Source organism: Sorghum bicolor, chromosome 3, assembly GCF_000003195.3.
Source record: "Sorghum bicolor cultivar BTx623 chromosome 3, Sorghum_bicolor_NCBIv3, whole genome shotgun sequence".
Classification (NCBI taxonomy): Eukaryota; Viridiplantae; Streptophyta; class Magnoliopsida; order Poales; family Poaceae; genus Sorghum; species Sorghum bicolor.
Window position 1 is genome coordinate 4,644,527 of NC_012872.2, and position 22,315 is coordinate 4,666,841.

At 45.6% G+C, this 22,315-nt stretch overlaps 5 protein-coding genes across 5 annotated transcripts; 2 read left to right on the top strand and 3 right to left on the bottom strand.

The window, feature by feature from the left end:
- Positions 629-6,182, top strand: LOC8078482 (protein NSP-INTERACTING KINASE 3). The gene is made up of 11 exons (XM_021456403.1): positions 629-1,249; positions 1,593-1,725; positions 1,818-1,889; positions 2,007-2,150; positions 2,243-2,314; positions 2,407-2,466; positions 2,582-2,679; positions 2,779-2,928; positions 3,591-3,932; positions 4,854-5,245; positions 5,440-6,182. Exons 1-11 carry the CDS (start codon positions 1,129-1,131, stop codon positions 5,758-5,760), a joined length of 1,905 nt encoding a protein of 634 aa, XP_021312078.1. The 5' UTR covers positions 629-1,128; the 3' UTR covers positions 5,761-6,182.
- LOC8078483 (probable complex I intermediate-associated protein 30) lies at positions 6,711-11,281 on the bottom strand. The gene is made up of 8 exons (XM_002457221.2): positions 10,926-11,281; positions 10,300-10,383; positions 9,530-9,643; positions 8,369-8,431; positions 7,960-8,051; positions 7,447-7,527; positions 7,265-7,363; positions 6,711-7,183 (listed from the first exon to the last, which is right to left on the bottom strand). The coding sequence occupies exons 2-8, from the start codon at positions 10,349-10,351 to the stop codon at positions 6,995-6,997; spliced, it is 690 nt and encodes a 229-aa protein (XP_002457266.1). The 5' UTR covers positions 10,352-10,383; positions 10,926-11,281; the 3' UTR covers positions 6,711-6,994.
- On the top strand, positions 15,320-16,475 carry LOC110434042. Its single transcript, XM_021457624.1, has one exon. It carries the CDS (start codon positions 15,777-15,779, stop codon positions 16,158-16,160), a length of 384 nt encoding a protein of 127 aa, XP_021313299.1. The 5' UTR covers positions 15,320-15,776; the 3' UTR covers positions 16,161-16,475.
- LOC8056550 (putative cytochrome c oxidase subunit 5C-4) lies at positions 17,442-18,065 on the bottom strand. Its single transcript, XM_002457222.2, has one exon. It carries the CDS (start codon positions 17,968-17,970, stop codon positions 17,725-17,727), a length of 246 nt encoding a protein of 81 aa, XP_002457267.1. The 5' UTR covers positions 17,971-18,065; the 3' UTR covers positions 17,442-17,724.
- Positions 19,237-22,157, bottom strand: LOC8056551 (pentatricopeptide repeat-containing protein At1g66345, mitochondrial). The gene is made up of 2 exons (XM_002457223.2): positions 20,146-22,157; positions 19,237-19,715 (listed from the first exon to the last, which is right to left on the bottom strand). The coding sequence occupies exon 1, from the start codon at positions 21,923-21,925 to the stop codon at positions 20,219-20,221; it is 1,707 nt and encodes a 568-aa protein (XP_002457268.1). The 5' UTR covers positions 21,926-22,157; the 3' UTR covers positions 19,237-19,715; positions 20,146-20,218.

Genomic DNA, 22,315 nt, shown 5'->3' on the forward strand with positions numbered 1-22,315 from the left:
CAGTATCAGCAAGCGTAGATAGTCGTGCTGACAGTAGTACGTCCTCGGTTTCGTAGACTAACTAGTTTCATGACAAACATGCGTCCTGTACTCTCCTGTCATTAGCAGTGTCGTTAGGTAGGGTGGATGTGCTGGATGATGACAACCAGAACGAACACTGGAAAAGCTTATGCTAACAGGCAGGCAGATGAGTTGTTTATCCTCGCTAAACACGCACAACTGCCGGTGATATGTAGCACTCCTAGTACTGCTAGTATAATGCCAGCAAATTCGACACTGCATGTAGCAGTAATACATTATGCTTTCCGATGAGCAAGCAAAGCATCTGCGGCCGTCTTTTCTGAACATGACTATCCACGCAGCCAAGTTGATTTTTTTTTACACTTTCTCTGTAAAAAAGTACTCGTATCAAATTGCATGACATGTAATGTGTTCGTTCATCCATCCGCACAAAAGATTCTTCTTGGGAGGTAGTAGGAGATCAGCAAGAGGATTTCCTCCCTTTTTCTGAAAATGCACACACCTTTTCCATAAAATCTAGGGGAACAAATAAAAGGACGAAAAGGATGGAGGGGAGGAGGTAGCTGCTAGGCATGCGCGCCCGTGGCAGGTCAGGCCGGGTCGGGGGGAAAAGCGCTTGGCGGTTTGCAGCGGCGTGGAGTGGGTGGGCATCAGCGGCGTCAGCAGCGGACAGCGGCCGCGGCAGCGGCAGGAGCATGGTGCTGGATTGATAGGTGGGGAAGGGGAGGGAGGAGTGGCAGGGGCAGGCACAGCGAGCACAGGCTGCTGCCCTGCCCCTGCTCGTTGGCGTTTCTCTCCCCCCCTGCGTGCCCCCACTGTCCACACCCCACCATCTTCCTCTGCGGAGCTCGCGTGAACCCCCCCTCGGCCCCCTCGCTTTCGCGCTGCGTCCGCGGTGGCATCATTGGGTATCTGGACTGGACGAGGTCCGTCCGATAGAGAGTGCCTTCTTCTTGGCTGCCGATTTCGCGAGCGCTGCTGCCGCTGCTTCTTCTTCTTCCTCCCTGCTGCGGCGGCGGAATTGTGCTTTGGAGCTGTGGAGTGGTGACTGGTCTGCAACTCCTCTTCTACGGCTCTGTGCTGGATTGAATCTGCGGGGTTGCGGCGATGCGGGCGCGGGGGCCCCGGATGTGGATGAGGTGGTGGTGGGTGGCGGTCGCTGCTCTGCTCGCCGTGATCCTGCCGCCGTCCAACGCCACGCTCTCCCCTGCCGGCATCAACTACGAAGGTACCTACCCTGCTCTCCTCCTCATTTCCCAAGTCTTAACAAAATGCCCAACTTCTTGTTTGGGAAGGAAAAAGACACATGCCGAGCATTTTCTATCAGGCAACAGCCGCAACACAGTTTTTTTTTGGCTGAAATTTCTTGAAAAATCCTCCCTCCTCCCCCCGATCAATCGCTGGTTTCAAAGACGATGTAAAAGATCCACTATGAACAAGAACATTAAATGAAATGTACCTGATGTGCTGGTGCCTCCACATCACTCATCATGTCTGTCGAGTTTTAGCTGTTTCTTGGCATCACAAATTTGGTGACGCTGAACCTTGCCTTGCCTGTGGCTGAAACGCAGTGGTGGCTCTGATGGCCATCAAGACGGAGCTGGAGGACCCCTACAACGTGCTCGACAACTGGGACATCAACTCCGTCGACCCCTGCAGCTGGAGGATGGTCACCTGCTCCTCCGACGGCTACGTCTCCGCCTTGTACGTTAGCTCCCTCGTTCATGCCCGTTCTGAAGAGCACCAGCAGTTGCTGCTTTCGGTCGGTCTTCTCACATGCGCTCCTTCGTTTGCAGAGGATTGCCTAGCCAGAGCTTGTCCGGCAAGTTATCACCCGGCATCGGCAACCTCACCAGGCTGCAATCTGTGTAAGTTTACTCGCCCCCCTATTGTTTACCCATAGCACTTCAAAATTCAAACTTAAGGTTTTCTGAGTGCTCCAATCTGGTTGAATGAATCAAGTGCTTTGTTATGCTGATCGACAGGCTGTTACAGAACAATGCGATTTCTGGTCCTATTCCGGGTACGATTGGAAAGCTGGGGATGCTTAAGACTCTTGACATGTCAGATAACCAACTCACGGGGAGTATCCCAAGTTCGCTTGGAAATCTCAAGAACCTCAATTATTTGTAAGATCCTTACCTCAATGTTGATTTTCAGCACTCCCGCTGATGACAGTGATTTTGTCTTGGCTCATTTCTAGCTCTCTTATTGCAACCAGGAAGTTGAACAATAATAGCTTGTCTGGAGTTCTGCCTGATTCACTTGCCAGCATTGATGGTTTTGCACTCGTGTATGCTCTGCAATAGTGCAATCACATTTTATTGTTTGTTTTTCTCTTTCCCTATTCCAGTACTGATTCACTTGAGTTGGCTTCTGTTATAGAGATCTTTCGTTTAACAATCTCAGTGGTCCATTACCCAAGATTTCCGCAAGAACCTTTATGTAAGTAATTTTAATTTTGTTCCTTTTCATGGCTGAAATGATTTCTGCCTGAACACTACATGCCAGGATTACTGTTTGCATAGTCATGCGTTGATTTTATTGTTTGTTCATACAGCATAGCTGGAAATCCAATGATTTGTGGTAATAAATCTGGAGGTAACTGCTCTTCTGTGTCACTTGACCCACTCTCTTACCCACCAGATGATCTGAAAAGTAAGATCTCTTTCCACTGTTAAAATTTGGGAAGGCATAACAGAAGAAAATAAATACCTTTTTGTCTGGGTGGCACTCACATATGTCTCCTTTCCTCAGCTCAGCCACAACAAGGCATTGGAAAGAGTCATCATATTGCTACAATATGTGGAGCAACTGTTGGTTCAGTAGCTTTTGCCGCTGTTGTAGTTGGTATGCTTCTTTGGTGGCGTCATAGGCGAAATCAGCAGATCTTTTTTGATGTTAATGGTAATATTCTTTTTTATTCTGTTCCTGTGTGACTGTGATCATGATAACAGCCACCTATATCTAGATGTAAGTCACATTAGATTAGCTTCTTTTTCGCAGCAACCGCTAGTACTTTAAGATCTTAGAGCTTTCACCTTCTGGTCAGTCCCACAGTAAATTTACATGAATGCAAGTGTTGTTAGTCAATTTGAACCACAAGAGTTTCAGTAAACTGAATAGCTGAGTTGTTTCCCCAATGGCACTCGAGACTTGAGAGTTTTCGTTTGCAGCCATGTGGCATTAATGAGGAGTTTCAAAATCACTCAGAAATTTGAACATTAAATATATGCACCTTGTAACATTAGTTGTGTGTGCTAGTAACTTATTACCATCGACATTAGGAGTATACAGCATAAAACTTATGTTGCTTTTTAGTTTTTACTTGTATGATCTCCCAGTTACTTTTGGACTTTGGCGTGTGGGCTATTTCACAATCATGATCTCCTAGTTACTTTATGTACTCTTTCTAACCTTTTAATGATCATGAGGTATTTTTATCTTACCCTTCTAGACTCGCTTTGATCTTTTTAGCATTCTACAGTGTTTGTCCTTCTCTAGCATGCTACATTGTCTGTCTTTACAGCAGCATGGTAATTGAACCTGATACATTCTTCAATGCGCAGATCAATATGATCCAGAAGTTTGTTTGGGTCATCTGAAGCGATATGCTTTCAAGGAGCTCCGCGCATCTACTAATAATTTTAACTCAAAGAACATCTTAGGTGAAGGTGGATATGGCATAGTATACAAGGGTTATTTGCGTGATGGCTCTGTCGTTGCTGTGAAAAGGCTGAAGGATTATAATGCCGTTGGTGGGGAAGTTCAATTCCAAACTGAAGTTGAAGTCATAAGCTTGGCTGTTCATCGGAATCTCCTCCGTCTTATTGGATTCTGCACTACAGAGAGTGAGAGATTACTTGTTTATCCATACATGCCAAATGGAAGTGTTGCTTCTCAATTGCGGGGTTAGTCGCTCTTCTTGCTCATGACTTCCATGTGCATATGCTGTTGCAAGCTGGAGAAAATGTATTTTCATCACGCGGGGGGGGGGGGGGGGGGGGGGGGGGGGGGGCTAAAAAAAACACTTAAAAATGCCCGCTGAGAAAAACTTGAGTGGTAAAATTGCTATCAAAGCTGTATGAGTATTTTGAATTTGTAAATGTTTTAACACTTTTGCATAACTGTTAAATAAGTCCCCTCTATCTAACACGAAATAATTACCCAATTTCTGGATGCATCATAGTTGATGTGAAACGTGTCGGCTTTCCAATATTTGCTTAGTGTTGCTGCATACTGCATAGAGTATTACAAAATAAAGTTTTGGACACCTTATGCTTTCTATAAACAGGCAAGCTAGCATGATTTCTATTGTTGTGTTGCAGCTGGCCTTGCATCTACTTATCACAGATAGTCACCACGTGCTCTATTTACTGCTGAAATCATAATAAGCAAATGTGGTTTGTGCACGGTGTAATGTGATAAATTATATGTATCATATGGATATTACAGTCTAAAAATGTATTACCCTAATATATACAATGATCTGAATACCCTGTCACTTTTTCTTCGAACAGACAGGTAGCTTGTCTTTGCCATGCCCTTCCATTAAAGGTATAAGGTGCCATTGACTGTTGAATTATGTTGATCAAATTAAACCCTACTCATGTTCCTCTGTGGAGCTCTGCAATAGTGTTATATGTCCATGCGTATTATTGCTTTCAAGACCAGTTTTGGACTATGAACTGAAGCTACCAAACCAATCTCTAGCTATCTTCAACTCAAGGCATGTGGTATTAGGTTAATCGATAACCACAAACACCATACGAGCCTCGTCCACGTGTATTGTCCACTATGTATGCAAATTAACTTTCTTTCATTTTATTCAGAACATATTAATGGAAAACCAGCTCTAGACTGGTCAAGGAGAAAGAGGATAGCACTAGGCACAGCACGGGGTCTACTCTACCTTCATGAGCAATGCGATCCAAAAATAATCCATCGAGACGTAAAAGCCTCCAATGTGCTTCTTGATGAATATTTTGAAGCAATTGTGGGAGATTTTGGATTGGCAAAACTCTTGGATCACAGGGAGTCTCATGTTACAACTGCAGTGCGTGGGACTGTCGGACATATAGCACCAGAGTATCTGTCAACTGGCCAGTCATCAGAGAAGACTGATGTGTTTGGATTTGGGGTTCTGTTAGTTGAGTTGATCACTGGTCAGAAGGCGTTGGATTTTGGAAGAGTAGCGAATCAGAAGGGCGGAGTGCTCGACTGGGTAAGCATGAATCTTGTGTTTACTTATTCAATTTCAAATTTGCTTTCAAACTTTAAATGAAAAAGGTCTTTTTCCTTTATTATACCTTGTTTTGCTCTGCCCTTCAGTTCAATCTCTTGAGAGTTTTCTTTTTTTTTAAAAAAAAGAGCAACCCTTTGTATTGTCATGAACATTTTCTCTTTGTCTGGTTCCAGGTTAAGAAACTTCATCAAGAAAAGCAGCTAAACATGATGGTGGACAAAGACTTGGGTAGCAACTACGATAGGGTTGAGTTGGAGGAAATGGTTCAGGTGGCTTTGCTATGCACACAATACCATCCATCTCACCGACCCAGAATGTCTGAGGTAATCAGGATGCTGGAAGGTGATGGGCTCGCAGAGAAATGGGAAGCGTCGCAGAACGTGGACACACCAAAGTCCGTCTCATCGGAGATCCTACCTCCAAAGTACATGGATTTCGCTGCGGATGAATCCTCACTTGGCCTAGAAGCCATGGAGCTCTCCGGGCCAAGATGACCATCCAATCGACCAGATCGGTCGCCGCAGAGATGCATAGATGTTTTGCCATATAAAGCCTATTGTTGTATTACATGGGAGTTGGTTAGGTGTAGTCGTGTAGAGCCCCCCAACACAAGGGAAGGCGAAAAATTTTCCGGTGGACTGTAGGGTGTGATCTGTCTGTCTATAGCTGTGGTGGCATTCATTTTGTACATACAGCAGCATTGTGTGAGGTGAGCCCATCCTTGTTGCGCATCTACTTGGTGGCAAAGAGATGAGATGAATGAGTATAGATAGAAATCAAAGGTTCCCGTGCGGTGCAGAGCAGTTGGTGCCTGTTTGTGTTTTTTTGCTTGCTGAAGGTGTGTGCCGTGCAGTTGACATGCGTCAATTTGTTTGACGCGTCAGTTCATCAGCTTGTAACAGGGATCCGTTGCATCTGTTTGGCGCGTCAGTTCATCAGCGGAGAAGTTTCCATTGCTTACTGTCACGGGTTTTAAAACCAGGCTTGTTTAGCTGCGCCTAATTCACCTTTTTCCGCGCACACATTTCTCATCAAGAGCTTGTTTGGCTGCAATTCAGTCAACACCATTGCGCATTGATTGGAAGCCTCCCAACCAACACGTGATTTTAGTGCGGCCAAACAAACCACAGTGAAAAATGTGTTAGTTGACCAAAGAGGTCTAAACTGATCATTTGAATTCGAGCAGAGCGTGCAATGCAAGCAGGCTGACAATTCTGGATACTGCAACAGAGCCTTGCTTCTAGCTTGCATTTCTAAGTTGTTTCCCTGAAATCATAAGTGAACGTGTCCAATTGAATGACCAAACGTTAGTGCTCTGAACAGTCAAATACTAATTAAATTGAATCCTACTCTAGCATTATCGTCAGGGTGGAATGCACATTATTAGATCGGCCGATCAGATCCTATGAGAAAAGTAACATCTGTCTAAAGGGAACACCATAAGTAAATGCTCCATTCTTCGATCATTCTTTTTTATTCATAAACCTCAAAGGTAAAAAAAATCCATTATTCATTGGTGCCGAACTGCAGAAGCCGCTACTAGTACAAAACAAAATATTTCATACACCAAAAAGAGCATACATGAGTTGGCAATCAGTGCTATGGTTACTCCTGTGGTTTTGGTTGGCTGATAAAAATTTCAGCGGCGCAGGAGCGGGATGAAGCAGAAGAGAAGGAAAAGGCCGATGTGAAACTCAATCAAGCAGTGCAAAGACTGGCTTGTGGAGGTCAGAGTGTTCTCAACGCCTTGATCCAATCAACCTCAAGCCTAAAATCACCAGGCCCAGTCTTGGCACCAGGAACACCGCCTTCTGCGTTTACAGAGAGAGACATCCCCACGATTCGAGCAGGGTTCATTTCCAACTTTGCCTCAATCACATTTCCTCTCCATGTGGGTAAATAGCGATCAAGAGGGATCTGTATGGAATGGGAACAGGTTCTTCATCATAAAAAAAATCACATATTTCGAATTTTGAATAATAGCAAGTGATAATTTACCTTCAAGACTTGCCATCTGTCCTGGGATATGTACACAAAAGCCTGCCATGAGTTGTCTTCTTGTTGTCCGGGTGAATTCACCCAATTCTCCGTGTATATCTGTACTTAAAATTTCAGATTCTGCAGAACAATATGACTGGACATCATATATTCAAAAGCATCTCTTGTGTGGGAAAACATACGGTAGATATGTAGCATCTTCCATCCCCTTTGATCTTCATTGCTATTGTATCATATGCATCAAGGTCAATGAAACCATCAAACTGAAATAGCAGAAAGGAATTTTTCTAATCAGCACTCAGATTAACTTCTGCTTAAGCACCTATATTTGTTATTTTAGTAGAGTTAGAAGGTAGTCTTAAGTAATCATCATTTATTGAATCCTAAGACGCTTGATATGACTTCACTGACCTCGAGAGAACAAAACAGTTTGATCTAAAGCCCTAGGATGTTCACACCTCTTAAGCCTAGATAGGGTATGCTTAGCACTTGGATTGGCATTTCAAAGAACTTCTATTTTGTTATATCTGGTTAGTAGTTGACAACCATTTTTCAAGAGCTACCACATAAATATTTTACCATCACTGGTGACAACATTTGTGCATCTAAGGATAGCACAACATTGCTGAAATCGGATAAACATTATGGAAGTAACCAGGTTGGTACCACAGTGTCGCCCTAAACAGGAAATGTACCTTCTTTGATCGCATCCCACAGAATCCATAGCGCCTGATCCTCCATGTTGATTCCTCGGACATATCCAAAGAAAGATTACCAGAAAACACACCTTCCAGAATCCACATGTCCAAAAAAAAAAAGTGACCTTACAAACCAGTCTAAGAAAATTATAAGTTAAAAAAAACACCTGCATGTTTCAATTCAATTATTAAATAAAATACAGCAGCTGGCATCCACTAATAATTTGGATTCAGTTCAGACATTTTCCAAGAAAACCACTAAAACAAATTTCAAGGTTAATGAGGTTTATTATACTAAACGAAAGAAGCTACAAATATATTATTTGTTTTTTCTTGTACCAGAAAGTACTCAATTTGAACTAAACTTCAAATGATTGGCACAAGCTGGAAAAGTTACAATTCTTACCAGTTAATGGAGTATCTCCACCTGAAGTGCCATCAGTTATTTCCAAGGATGCAGAAGACAAACCTGGATAACAATTTTGTCCTATTATATTCTATCATAGATGTAAATAAGAAGCTAGGTACTTGCAGCAAAGCTGAAAAATGTCCTTAAAAGATATAAGAATTTAATACACATGTAGGGTATTATCAGTTGTAGGGAAATATAGTCTATTGAATCCAAAAGTCCACTCGTATTATTCTAAGCCACAAGTGTATGAGTACACAACTAAAGTGTTAATGTTTTTCCTGCTCCTGCAGAAGGGCAAGGTTCACCCATGTAATGTATATTGTCACTTCTATCTGATCCACTGGTTTCGAGACTAGCAGGAGATAATACAGTAGTGCACCAGTTTATTCAGTATCAAGTATCCTGTACTGATAAACACAAGGTGTGGTCGACTCCCATTTGGATCACTATCTGGAAAGCAAGCTATGACAGTGTTATATGTAAACCCTACATAGAGTTCAATAATTCATGCTGATGGCAAAGAAAGGAGAAAATGTAGGCAGCAAAGGGAGAATTTGATGATCAATGGAGTATGGATGCGAACAGGCCTCTAGCTGAGTTGGTTAGGTGGCTCTAGTAGCACTCCTCAGGTCTTGGGTCCAACTCCCCGTGGGAGCGAATTTCAAGCTGGGGTTAGAGAAACTCCCCTATCTGTCCCAACTCCCAAGCACCACGCCAAAGCACAGGTCTAAGGTTCGGCCCAGGTTGTGATCATGGTCGTTCTCACATGGGTTATGGTGCCGCTGCATATGGGTCGAGCAGGAGTTCGGGCCTTCTCTCAACCTGTGTGAAAATGTCTTCTTAAATGTCTGGGGGCTGGCTAGGATGATTCTAGAAGTAATATACTGGGGACTACCAGAACAAGGTTGAACTGCAATACATTTTTTCCGTTGTGAACCATCAGCAACTCAAAAGAGCATGTTCTTAACATATTCTGAAAGCAAAACCAAAGGAGCATTTTCAAGTTTCAACACCAGGCAATCATCCATAAGTATCTCCCACTCTCCCAGTCACGAAGCAAAAGGACAAATTATACTATGATATCAGATCAGTATTTATATAAACTGTAGCAATTAATAACATTTATAAAAGTATAATTCGAAAGTGAGGCAATACCTCCATACTCTGAATCTGAGTACAAATGCCACCTTTTCAGCTCATCTTTTGAGTTGAAATTGAAGATATATCTTTCAGTTGGTGGAATTAGATCATCTGAACTCCATACAAGAGCTGCCAATTAAGAATATAGGAAGAAAAATTAATATAGACCAAGATAGTTAAGGAGGTTATGTATTTTCCAGAAGAGATTATTCAGCACACTTAAAGGCAGAATTTCCATAAGTTCCTTGTTTACAGATTAGCAAAACATGCTATTCCCTACAGAGACACCATGAATTCCACACACCACGTATTTATTTCAGATCTGCAATGCATGAGTAGCAGCTACTAAGATGCCTGAAGTCTACGACTGGTACATATGGAATGAAACTGGCATCATATTATATTATATTCTATTCTATTCATAAAGATAATTCATCATGATTAATATCTAGCTGACAATCTGATATGCTTGCAAATTTCATATCATGTATAATACTCAACATATTTCAATCTGTTACTAGGAACATGAACATTCTTATTCTGCACCCTAGCCATGCTGTACTCTTTGCTTTCCATTCCTACAAAAGAAAGTTAATTCCTCAATGCTCGGGATAAAGATCCATGACCTTGACTACAGATTATATGGTTATCAATGAACGGCTCAACAGCACCAAAGATTATGCACGGCACATATACATGCACCATTACATGTGTTACATCGAGGAAATGAACCAAACTTTGATAGCGAGCAAGCAAAAAGGTTCTGACTTGAGGTAAGAAGCTACCTCTCTTTGTGGCGTTAAAGGAAGCCTGCCACAGAGCTCGCAGCCTCGACATGGAGGTAACGGAGGCCAACTTCAGGAGCAGATCTAGTAAAGAACATTTTTAGATAATGGATTCATTAATCTGGCCTCATCTAGTAAAGAACATGGGTGTCCCAATAATTTTTACAAAAAAAACTAAAAGTTAGTAGGCATCAAATAGCCAAATAGCTTGAGGTAGTTTGGGGAACTTGGTTTTGCACAGCATACAGGAAAGAGAAGGGAGTGGGAATATTTGGTGGGCACTCTTCTCTGGCGAAGAGATCAGCGAAGGCTTCGGCGCCTGGTGTAGAGCAGCGGCAGTGGCGGTAGCCTAGATATATGACACATATTCGATCATGCTTCCACAGAAGCATAATTCAAATTTGTTTGACATAGAAGTACCAGTTGTTCAACATATTAAAGACCGAAATATAGAGAGGATATGAAACGACAAAATGGTTAAAAAAAACTTATAAATTACAGGCAGCTTTGCTCTAGGTAATTCTCACTGGTTGTAGCTCTGCTCGTTCAATGTCATTCACAAGTTGACTCCAATAATGCATTGAAATGAGAAGCCAATTGGGTGATTGACCGAATTAATAACTTACAAAATTCAATTCAGTGGTGCTGGTGGACAGAACAGGTGGAGTGGTGGCTGGCTCTGCTGCAATCACCAATCTCCCGGTGCCTTGGCCTCTCGGTGCCGCCCAGCGCCCAGCCGGCTGTGGAGGCTCCAATCGGCACTGGCTCACTGGCTCTGCTCCAATCGGCGGAATGGCAGACCGCCGGACACCCTTTGCTGAGCGCTCTGTACTCGACTGCCCGACCTGCACGCCAGCAGCGGCCGTCTCCACGCCCTGCCCCAGCGGCCGCCCGCAATCCCCGCCCCAGCAAACAGCGACCAGCCGCCCGGTCACCGCCGCTGCGCCACCCCGCCGCCGCCGCTAGCGTTTCGGGAATTTGGGAGAGTAGAAACGAGAGGAGGAAGACCGAACGACTCTGGGTCTCTGGGAGAAGCTGCTGGACCTGCTAATGCCTAATGGGCCTTGTTGGGCCAGGGATAGGTATAGCCTTATAGGAGAATGAATGTTTGGGCTGAATTCAGAAATTTGCTGACATTTTGACTATCTTTTCATATACTTTCCCCTAATTTTTGGTCCTTCACTTCATCATTTTGATGAAGTGTCCAACTCTGACTAATGTTCTCGTATCCCATTAAGGAGATATCAGCAAAATAAAAGGAAGCGTGTAAAGGGGATTAACATGAGAAAAAACTAGTTCTTTGTTAATATTATTCTGTTGTGTTTATCATGTCACCTCCCTTTCATTTCCCTTAGCTCTTTTCTAACTTGTCCCATTTTCGGATAGATGGCATTCCTACCAACTCGTCTAGGAAGACATCCATATACTCACGGAGCTCGAGCACATCTTGCAATGTATTCTCTGTCGAAGCATGAAGTCATCTCTCTCTCTCTCTCTCTCTCTCTCTCTCTCTCTCTAAATCATACATTCAATGTGTAGCATCAATTTGCACAAAACCACCAGGGTGCTCTGGGTTAATAGCTCGGGGAGAACAAGAGATCAAATCCTTGTGTTTGGTTAACCAATCCATCCCAAGAATCACATCTATATCACCATCTAACTTCAGAATTATCAAATCTGCCATAAACATCCATCATCTTATCTTGAGTCTCACTGCCTTACATGCTAAGGTGCAACTAATATCCCAAATGGGTGAGCTAGAGAGAGAGAGGTTACTTGTTTATTCATACATGCCAAATGGAAGAGTTGCTTCTCAATTTCTCAATTGCGAGGTTTATCACTCTTTTCGCTCCTAACTTCCATGTGCTTTGTTGTAAGCTAGACCAACTTTTTAAATTACACAAGTTCAAAAGGTGTATTTTTTCACAAGAGGGGGTAAATGTCTATAAAACACTTAATAAAATGTCCACTAAGAAAAACTTGAGTGGTAAAAGGGCTATCAAAGCTAGATGAAAAAATTGAATATGTAATGTTTTAACACTTCCACATAATTGTTAAAATAAGTTTCTTATATCTAACACTAAATGATTACCCTATTTTTGGATGCATCATGGTTGATGTGAAACGTGTCAGCTTTCCAATTTTTTGCTTAAATGTTGACGCGTCAAGGAGAAAGAGGATAGCACTAGGAACAACACGGGGTCTGCTCTACCTTCATGAGCAATGCGATCCAAAAAGAATCCATCGAGGCATAGGTGTAGTTGAGTTGATCATTGGTTAGAAGGTGTTGGATTTTGTAAGAGTAGCTGAATGTGCATCTAGCCCTAACCCTTAAACCCTAAACTCATCGTCCTTGGACATTATGTGTATATATGGAATGTTTGGTTTTATGACTTAGGTGTCCCAAACTAAATCATGGTCATGGACAAATTAGGGCAATGACAAAGTTAGACCTAAAAATGATGTTTGGTTTGTGATGAAGCTGTCCTCGTCGACAGCAAGATGCCTGTGATGACTTCGTACTGATCTGTTGGCTCAGACCTTCGGAGGTGCTCATAGGGTAGGATTTGCGTACATATGTTTATATGTATGTGTGTGTTGTCAGTGTCTATGTTGTATTGTGTAATTCTAAAAAAATCGGCCAATACCAAAATCTGGAGTGATCGAGAATGTTTGGGAGTCATGTTAAATTTTGTTGTATAGTTGTGAGTTTGAACATGTAAGGAGCCTATTCGCTTGAGCTTATCTGCCGAATATGTGAGTCATTTAGCAATGTTTTTGTCTTATAATAAATCAGCGAACAATACTTTCAGTTATGATTTTTCTGCTAAGCGAACATGCTCAGGTTTATATGTCATTGTTTTATTCTTCAATGAAACATGGCCATGTGCGATTTTGTTTTCCAGATAAAAATCACAAGGAATGCTATGATAAAAAAAATAGTTACAAATAAGATATATAGTTAGGCAGATATTAACATTCGAAGCTTCAATTATCTAAAAGTTTTGAAGCAGCAGGCCAAATTCAGCCGAGTGAATTCTTGAGCAGGAGGTTGGCCAACTTTTGACCATTGACGTTATGACAATTTTATATCGCTTAGAGAAGCTTGAGCCCCGGAACTAAATAAGGGTCTTATTTAGTTACGCCCGAAATCTATTTTTTTAGAGTTTTCATTATATTAAATCTTACAACATATGCATGAAGTATTAAATATAGATAAAAATAACTAATTGTACAGTTTGTTTGTAATTTACGAGATAAATCTTTTGAGCTTAGTTAGTCCATAGTTGGACAATAGTTACTAAATACCAACAAAAATGCTACAGTATCTAAAAACTTTTTACCCGAAGAACTAATCAAGGCCAAAGGAATAGTTTTGTAAGAGAGGTAAGTTTTGGTTCTCTTTACTAGGTCTAAAACCAAATACTCCCCCGTAGTATATGAATAGCAGTCTAGCACAGCGTTCAGGCCTGGTTTAGTGGAGAAAAATTTTGACTTTAACTATTAAAACAGTTTTGTTTATATTTAACAATTATCATCCAATCACGCACTAACTAGGTTCAACTGTGTAATTAGTTTTTTGTTTTGGTCTACATTTAATACTTCATACATACCTCAAAAAATCGATGTGATAGAAAATCTTAAATTTTTTTTAAACTAAACAATGCCTCAAGGCCTCGGTTCCATCAACAAAGGCCTTGTTTAGATGTGAAATCTTTTTGGATTTCGCTACTGTAGCACTTTCGTTTGTTTGTGGTAAATATTATCCAATTATGGACTAGCTAGTATCAAAAGATTCGTCTTGTGATTTACAGATAAACTGTGCAATTAGTTTTAAATTTCGTCTAAATTTAATGCTTCATGCATGTGCCGCAAGATTCGATGTGACAGAGAATTTTGAAAACTTTTTGATTTTTGGGGTGAACTAAACAAGGCCAAAATAAATGTAGTAGCACAGCACGGGCTGTCCGTCTCTGTAGATGGAGCGAGAGGGAATGATATGATGCGGCCCGCGTGCCAGTCGTCGGTGCAGCAGCGCTGTTGCAGCTTGCAACAGCAAAGCAAGCTGGCAGCTGCAGGTAGTAGTGATCAAAGTGCAGTAGGAGTAAGAGACTAGAGAGTGTAGTGTGTCCACGGCGAGTTGTTAAAAAAAGCGTGATGGCGATGGAACCGGTCGATGGCGAGTGTTGGCTACTGCTGGTTGCCGGATGCTTCTCCATGGGGCCGGCCATGCATGCATGGCGTCGTCGTCGCACTCGCTCGCTCACCAACTGTTTGGTCGATGCGTCTCCTCGCATGCATACATGATACATGCATGCATGCAAAAAGGCAGGAACGAAAGCTCCCATCTCTTCGCGAGCCTTTTTAATTTCTCTCCCTTGTCGTGATGATCCGGGAGGGATACCTCTCGCTTGCAATGCTCCAAGCGGATAGCCGGAGACAGTTTTGGGAGGACTGGACCGGGCAATGCAAATTGAGCAGCGGATCTTCAGCGATCCCGATAATGGCAGACGACCAAAAAGGTCCACCGTGTTTGAGAGGTAAAGGGCGCGCGCCTTTGTCTTGCCTTGCCTTGGGAAGGAACCTGTTGTGTTGTCGCGTGCTGACTGGCTAGTAGTACGTGCGAGAGACGTCCGTCGGATATGACAATGTCCTGCGCGTCCTGCCTGCGTGCACCGCCTCACATGGCATTCCCCGGGTCGCGGCATGGCATGACATGGCATCATCCGGACACGGACCGGGTCGTGGCATGGCATGGCATGGCATGACGACGGGAGTGCCGTGTGCGGCAGCGGCTGGAGGCGGTCAAGCAAGCAGGCGCACATGCATTGATGGATGCCCTTGTCGTGGACTCCCCATCCGGCCCCTTGGCATCGCCGCACGCCGCACGGAGACACGGACGCGGACGGGGGGGGCGCCGGACCACGGCGTGCCGCGGGTGGACAAGGCCGACAGGCAAGCGAACAAACAGGGACGGGGACGTGTGCACCGACGCGATCGACGCCCGCCGGCAGGCAGCGCGAGGCGACGGACGGACGGGGGCTCACCACCGGGCCGGCTCCACTCATTGCGCCTTTGTCCGCCGCCCACGTCAAATCGAGTCGCCCTTCCTCCTCCTCTTCTTCTCGTCGTCGCCTTCCTCCTCCCCGTTGCGCTGCTCCCGTCGCATCATTGCCGATTATTACAGCGCCACCACCACACGCCATTCTTCTTCGGACACGGACACGGACACGGCGCGCCCACTCCATTCCTGCATGCCTTGCCCCCCTCCACTCTCTCTCTCTCTGTCTCTCCGGCTCTCCCTCGCAGCCCTCTCTGCCTGCCTACTGCCGTTATCTATCTCCTCGCCCGCCCGTGTCAGCGCAGCGCACCGCGCGTCGTGTCAGCTGTCTGTCACCGGCCGCGGCCGTGTCTGTCGTCCACGCTCTTGCCAGGCCGGGCTGGCGGCCGGTGGCTGACCAGGCGAGCGAATAGATATGAGCGCCGCCAGGTGCCTCAAGCTCGCGCTGCTCCTGTCGCTCATCCCGCTGGCGCTCAGGGCGACGTCGCTCCTCCTCAGCGGCCACGCCGTGCCGGCAACAGCGGCATCGTCTCGCCACTCCTGGACCGCGCGGCGGCACTGGCGGAGCAGCAGAGCCACCGCCACCGTCGTCTCGGCCGTGCCACCGGCGCGCGACCGGGGCCGGCCGTATCGCCGCCACGCGACGCACCGGCGGCGGACCGGGTCCGCCGCCTCCTCCGACGGCGGCACGAGGCGGCTCCGGCAGGCCGCCGCCGCCGCCGGTGGCCGCGACAGCTGGTTCGAGGACGACAAGAGGCTGGCGCCCACGGGGTCCAACCCGCTCCACAACCTGCGATGACGGCGGGCGGGCGGACGGACGGCCGCCGCCGGCGCCCGCGCTGGTGGCTGCCTGGCTGCTGCCGTCGCTTCGTTCTCGGCTCGTGATCGAATCTTTTCAGGTCGGCACGCAAAAATGGCGACGACAATTTGCTCCCGGTAAATCTCGGTCCGTGATTTCTTGATACCATCATCAGCTACCGTGGTGGTACACGTACGTACGTGCTACATACAGCGCTTGCTTGCTTCGAGTTTGTCAATGTACATACGATTTGAATACTTGAATTGAATTGGTGTGACTGCGAAGAAATACGAGTTTTTGTCAATGCATGTTTGCTGTTTGCCTGCATTTCCTTCAAATAACCAGTACGTATGCTTCAACCGTTGCGTGTATCTAAGCACACGATGGAAATTGTAAAATCCTCATGGATTAAAATGTTAACAGCAGCTCAGCAGTCAGCACTACCTGAACACTGGAGCTATAATTTTAGAGGGCGTAATTTCGCACGAAGACATTAGAACTGGTCACCTCTAAATTTAGTTTATCTGAAAAGCCATGACTAAAAGAATTGTCCGCTGATTTGTTAATTATGACAGAAAAACACTACTAAATAGCTGACGCTGACGTAGATAAACTCAAGTGAACATAACCCTAATCTGCTAGAAAGAAAGAATAGTTTCAGACACTCACTTGAGGCCATAATTAACCAACTCGAGTGCTTAGACGTACAGTACTGTACATGCTACAATCACAGGCTGGGAAGCTACACAGCAGACTTGACTATTCAGAGTTTACTCCGGCACAGTCGCACAGAGGAGTCCACAGGACCAGACGCGGACAGTACAACAGACGCCCTTTGGTGCTCCATGCATTCCACTTCCACAGTTTTCTTTTTCTCCCCCACAAAAAACAAAAGAATAATAAGAACAGAAACAGAGGAGACCTTTACTGTAGGCTGTAGTTATAGTAGTACCAGTCTACCAGTGAAGAAATTAGACAAGGATCTTTCAAAAAAAAAAAAAAACGATACTCCTACTTCAAAAAGAAATTAGACAAGGAGTACAGGCGAGATTCTGCAAAATTTTAGCAGCCTCTCCTGCAATGATGGTGTCGCCGAATCATCCCGGCACGGCACGCCGAAAACCAACTGATGTGAAGGCACAGACGGACGGAATCCCTAATCGCTGCAACTAGAGACAAGAGCCGCAGTACAACACTGACCACAGATCTAATAATCCGACTTTGAATTAGGGAAGCAATTTTTTTTAATCTCCCTCGAGAGCAAGAGTGCAAGACAGATCATAAAAACTAACCGTCGTCGTTATTATCTGATTGTGCAGTAGTAGTAGTAGTACATGCTAACACGAAAAGGTAGTAAAAGTGAGCGGGACAATAAGCAAGACACTGTCAACCGTTGACATGATGATCACAGAGCAGCAGACAAATTAAGCAAACCCCCCTGAAGCCCTGATCATCAGAACACTACTAAAATTAAACTAAAGCGATAGATATGACGCGAGACAACACAGCAGGGCATAGTACTAGTACGTGATCATGCAGCCGTGAGGTAGCAGTAGGCTCAGTCTCAGTGGCCGGGCGGCTCGTCGTCGTCGCCGGCGACGACGGTGATCTTGCCCTGGTCGAGCAGGCTGTAGAACTCGCGGGTGCGGCGCTGGTTGCTCCAGTGGTGGAGCTTCCACAGGTACCCCGCAAAGAGGCCCAGGCTCATGCCGTACACGATCTCCCTCAGCACGCTCGGCGGCCGCCGCCGCCTTCCCCTGGCCGTCGCGGCGGCGGCGTGCGTCGCCACCTTGTGCGCCGTCGTCGACATGGCTGGCTGCTCTGCTTTTGCTCTTGGTGCGGGCCGAGACGCACGGCACGGATGGTGAGAGTGACACGAGCTGACGCGATCGAGGTGCACTTGCATTTGGGATTTGAGTGGCGAGAAGCTAGCAGGCAGCAGCGCGCCGTGTCAGCTGAGAAAGCAAGCACGTGTGGCGGAGCTGCGAGACGCGTGTAGGCTCGGCTCCACGTGGCAGGCATGACGCCGCTGACCATGCACGTGACAAGGCCTTGCCTATCGGTCGGTGCGTTCTGCTTGTACTGGGTTTCAGGTGCTCGATCTGTAACCTCTCTGCATCCATGCATGATTCGATTTTTGCCCAAGGACTCCATCCGTTCCCCTAAAAAAAAAGTTCTGACGTCTCGCTCTTCAAGCAATCAATTTTTTAAAGTTTTATTATTGCTAAATTATAAAATAAAATAATATATATTATAAAATACCTATTAATATTAGTATATTATAAGAGTAAGATATAATAAAATAAAATTGGACTTCTCGAAGAGAAGAAGGATACGTGTTTTTTTATTTCTTTTTTACGTTCTACAATTCTACCTTCGACTGTCCAACTCCAACGTGCGCGGGGCTCGACGACCTGAAATCGAAATGTCGCCGATCAGTCATCTTGCACCGTTGGCGTGTCGACACGATCTGACTTGCAGTCCATATATTCTGTGCTGGAGAGGGTCCAGAGGTTCTCGTCAGCCATGGAGCGTGCAGTTGCATGATTGCGTCTGGTCCGGGCCTCTGAACTGACGCTGCAGTGAGCACGGCCAAACCTGAACAGTCACCACCACCACCGTAGACATACGGTTGAATCGCAGCTGGACAGAAAAGACTTCAGCGTCGGTGCCTCCGGTAGTGTCCCGTCCCGCCCTGTCCAGTTTGGGTTTTGGAGTTCAGAGCTGTGGCAAATGTAACAAATCGAAGAAATGGACATGGGAATTTGCGAGAAAATTTTAATCGTGAACACAAAATTACAACAGTTATCAGAGTTTTCTGAGGCTTGTTGACACGTCCTCCTATCTTTACTGGAACAAATGGAGGCAAAGGATGCTAGCCATGAAACTCAGCTTACGAAAGTCAACTGCCTAAATCCGTAACATCACAAAATAAATCCATCGAGAACTGTACGAGTCTAGGAGATGATAAAGAATACTACTTGTCCATGAGTTTTTTTTTTTCAAGATCGCGACTTCACGCGTTTTTCATTAAGAAGAAGAGCCGAAGGAACGACAAAGTAACCGATACAAAGGATTCACAAATAATCCATAGATTACCAACGAAGTCCCTAACACAAACGAAAAGCAAGAACAGAGAGGGAGGGGTCCCTCCACTTGACAACCCCAGCTAACTGAACATAATAAAAAAGGAACTCAACACTTTGGAAGCCAGCAGTGAAGTAAAGTCGTAGAAGACGATAGCGGCAATAGATGCAGGCAAATCATAGCTGGTAAATGGGATCTAGAATTCCAAATAGGACAGACATGCATGTGATCAAGTAATACTAAAAATCCTTTATTATTCTCAACATTATCTTATTTTTAGCTATCCACAACAAACTGCTGCCTTAAACAATATTTGGTGACCTGACAGATGAGATCCAATCTGTGCTTGACATAGACCACATACAGTGGCCTGCATTTATGTCCCATACGCTCGTGATAGTGCAATCGTAGTGAAGGTGGTGCTCCAGCCTTCCAGGTAGCAGATTTGTGTCTTGGGAGCTTTAAAATCTGTGGAAGACAACTGTTAGGTGGTGTTAAAAAAATTATTTACAGTGTCAATATGGATTTGAGCCCTATAGAGCACAATGCACAAACTTAGAAAATAAACGAAATTTGTTTCACCTTAATTTTAGGTGAAATGCATTTTTTATGAATTTCACAATTTTCATCATTATCCAAAGTTATATGTGGCAAAAGTACTTTTGTTGGTGAATTCCTATGCCACTCCCAATCCAAACCCATGGACCAATGCAAACTCTGCACACAAAATGCAGATGCCTAAAGCTGTAACTTTACAAACAAATTGCAATTTTCAACTATACATATATTATCTAAACCATCCAAACAATGCTATAATTAGGGCATGTGCAGCCTGAAGCCCTGAACTTTAGCTCCAAAGTCATTCCATATCAGAAGAGAAAACATATTAAACAGTAACCTTTTTCTTCTATCCCTTTTAACCTTTACAAGCCCGTCAGTTCTCCTCCAGCCTCCAGTATCTAATTATATGGTCAGCTATCAGGGGAACACACATTCTTTACTTTGATGACTCTCCTGACCAGCATCATAAAAGTTTCAGCAGAGGGGACAAGCCTCTCATTCTCTGCCACCATCATATCATACAACCAAAGTGCCCTCTTAGCATTGCGCTTCTCACAGTAACCGCTGATAAGCATATCATACAAGTCGCTAGTCGGGGCCACTGTTTTCTTCTTCATCATGATAAAAAACTTTTCAGCTTCCTTCAAATTTCCACACTGGCAAAGGCCCTTGATCAAGGTCGTAAAAACCTCAACACCAGGATCAAGCCCTCTGTGCTCCATCTCATGGTAGAGGTTGACAATACCTTGGTTATTGCCAACCTTGCCATATCCATTAATAAGGCTCAAGTATGTATCCTGATCAGGAAGAAGTCCTTTGTCCATCATTGCCGTCAGCACATTGTTTGCCCTGTGAACCTCTCCTGCATTGCAGAGTCCCTCTAACATCTCATTGCAGCTGCCAATGTCCAGCACAAAACCTTCCTCATGCATGTTGTCAAAATAGGCCAGGCCTTCCTTTATCATCCCTTGTCTGAAACAACCAGCAATGAGATGATTGTACGTAGCATCATACGGTTTTGCTCCCATGGATAACATTTCTTGGTGCAACTGAGCAGCCTTGTCCATACACCCTTCGCAGCAATGCACTCTGATGAGGCAAGTGTACACGAATGCATTCAGACGACGACCACGACGAACCATGTCATCGCATTGCTCGAGTGCTGACATGAGATCACCAATGCGGCAGTAGGCATGCACCATCAGTGAGTGAGCAATGTCGTCGAGGAGAATGTTCCTCTGCAGCATCCTCTTCAGCAGCAATATCACCTGCTCCACCCTCTCTTCCTCGATCATCCTCAACGTGAGTGCGACGTGCGCCACAATGCCAGGCGCACACTTCTTACCATGGATCCTCTCCACGAGCGCCGCGGTCCTGGCGAGCTTGCCTTCCCGGCTCAGGACGCCAATGACAAGCTCGACGGTGCTCTTGTTGGCATACAGTCGCTTCAGCGTCATAAGCTCGAACACTTCCCATGCGACACCGAACGACCCAGCGCGCTGCGCCGCGTGCAGCGCGGCGTTGAAGGCGGAGAGTGAGGGCAGCACGCCGCGCCGCGCGAGGTAGCGACAGGCCTCGAGGGCCTCCGCCGGGAGGCGCAGCCGCGCGTAGGCATGAACCAGGAGGTGTAAGCCGCGGGTCGTGGCGGCCGTGCCGCTGTCCTCGTAGGCGGCGAAGAAGGTGTCGATGAAGCACGAGGCGGGGGCCGAAGACGACGAGTGCCTGGAGATGGCTGACTCGAGGAGGACGGAGGCGTTGCGGAAGAGCGCGGCGCGGGAGAGGAGGTGGACGAGGAGGCAGTAGGACCGGAGCGAGTGCGAGGAAGAGGAGGCTGCGGCGGCGGACCAGTGGAAGAAGGTGAGGGCATTCTTGGCGACGGGCTCGGGGGAGGCGTGGGGGTGCCTGGCGAGGGAGAGGAGAACGGCATCGACGTGGCCGTGGGACACCGCGCCGGCAGGGAAGGCGGCGGAGAGCGCCTCCCATGTCGCCCGCGGCTGGTGCGCCAGGTAGTGGGAGATGTGTTGAGGCGTCGCATGTGTGGCGGCCGTGAACAGCGCTGAAGCGGGCGTGCGACCGTGCAGACCGCCGCCGCGCCGCGCGACGGCGTTCACGGCCATGGAAATAGCGTTGCAAGCTGCGCGAGCTCACGTTGCGGCAACCTCGCTGCACCTAAGCATGGTTGCGGTAGTTCAGAAATGGCAACGTTGCGGAAGTGCGCGTTTGTCTCGTTCAGATTGGTGAGAGATTTTGATATTTGACTGGCCTTGATCTGATTTCTCTGTTTAGAGATATTTTGATATTTGACATTCAATTGGCGAGCCTTTCAAAATTTGACAATAACCAACACTATCACGCTAGCCATCTTTGCTTGTTCCCATCTATTTTTTTTGCTGATTATATTGCTATATATGCAGTCAAAATATTTGAAAGATGCAGGTTGCGAGTTCTTTGCACTGGCAATATGGAAATTCAGTCTCGCTCTAGATATGAGTAGTGATAGGCTCCAA

What these genes read in the sequence shown, in the direction of transcription:
- LOC8078483 (XM_002457221.2), bottom strand. Translation starts at nt 10,351, where the DNA reads ATGTCGAGGCTGCGAGCTCTGTGGCAGGCTTCCTTTAACGCCACAAAG. An exon ending in GTGGGATGCGATCAAAGAAG is followed by an intron (nt 7,528 to 7,959) that starts GTACATTTCCTG and finishes CTGCTATTTCAG; the next exon opens with TTTGATGGTTTCATTGACCT. An exon ending in ACAGATGGCAAGTCTTGAAG is followed by an intron (nt 7,184 to 7,264) that starts GTAAATTATCAC and finishes CATTCCATACAG; the next exon opens with ATCCCTCTTGATCGCTATTT.
- LOC8056551 (XM_002457223.2), bottom strand. Translation starts at nt 21,925, where the DNA reads ATGGCCGTGAACGCCGTCGCGCGGCGCGGCGGCGGTCTGCACGGTCGC.
- LOC8078482 (XM_021456403.1), top strand. Translation starts at nt 1,129, where the DNA reads ATGCGGGCGCGGGGGCCCCGGATGTGGATGAGGTGGTGGTGGGTGGCG. An exon ending in CTCAAGAACCTCAATTATTT is followed by an intron (nt 2,151 to 2,242) that starts GTAAGATCCTTA and finishes TATTGCAACCAG; the next exon opens with GAAGTTGAACAATAATAGCT. An exon ending in AGGGCGGAGTGCTCGACTGG is followed by an intron (nt 5,246 to 5,439) that starts GTAAGCATGAAT and finishes GTCTGGTTCCAG; the next exon opens with GTTAAGAAACTTCATCAAGA.
- LOC110434042 (XM_021457624.1), top strand. Translation starts at nt 15,777, where the DNA reads ATGAGCGCCGCCAGGTGCCTCAAGCTCGCGCTGCTCCTGTCGCTCATC.
- LOC8056550 (XM_002457222.2), bottom strand. Translation starts at nt 17,970, where the DNA reads ATGTCGACGACGGCGCACAAGGTGGCGACGCACGCCGCCGCCGCGACG.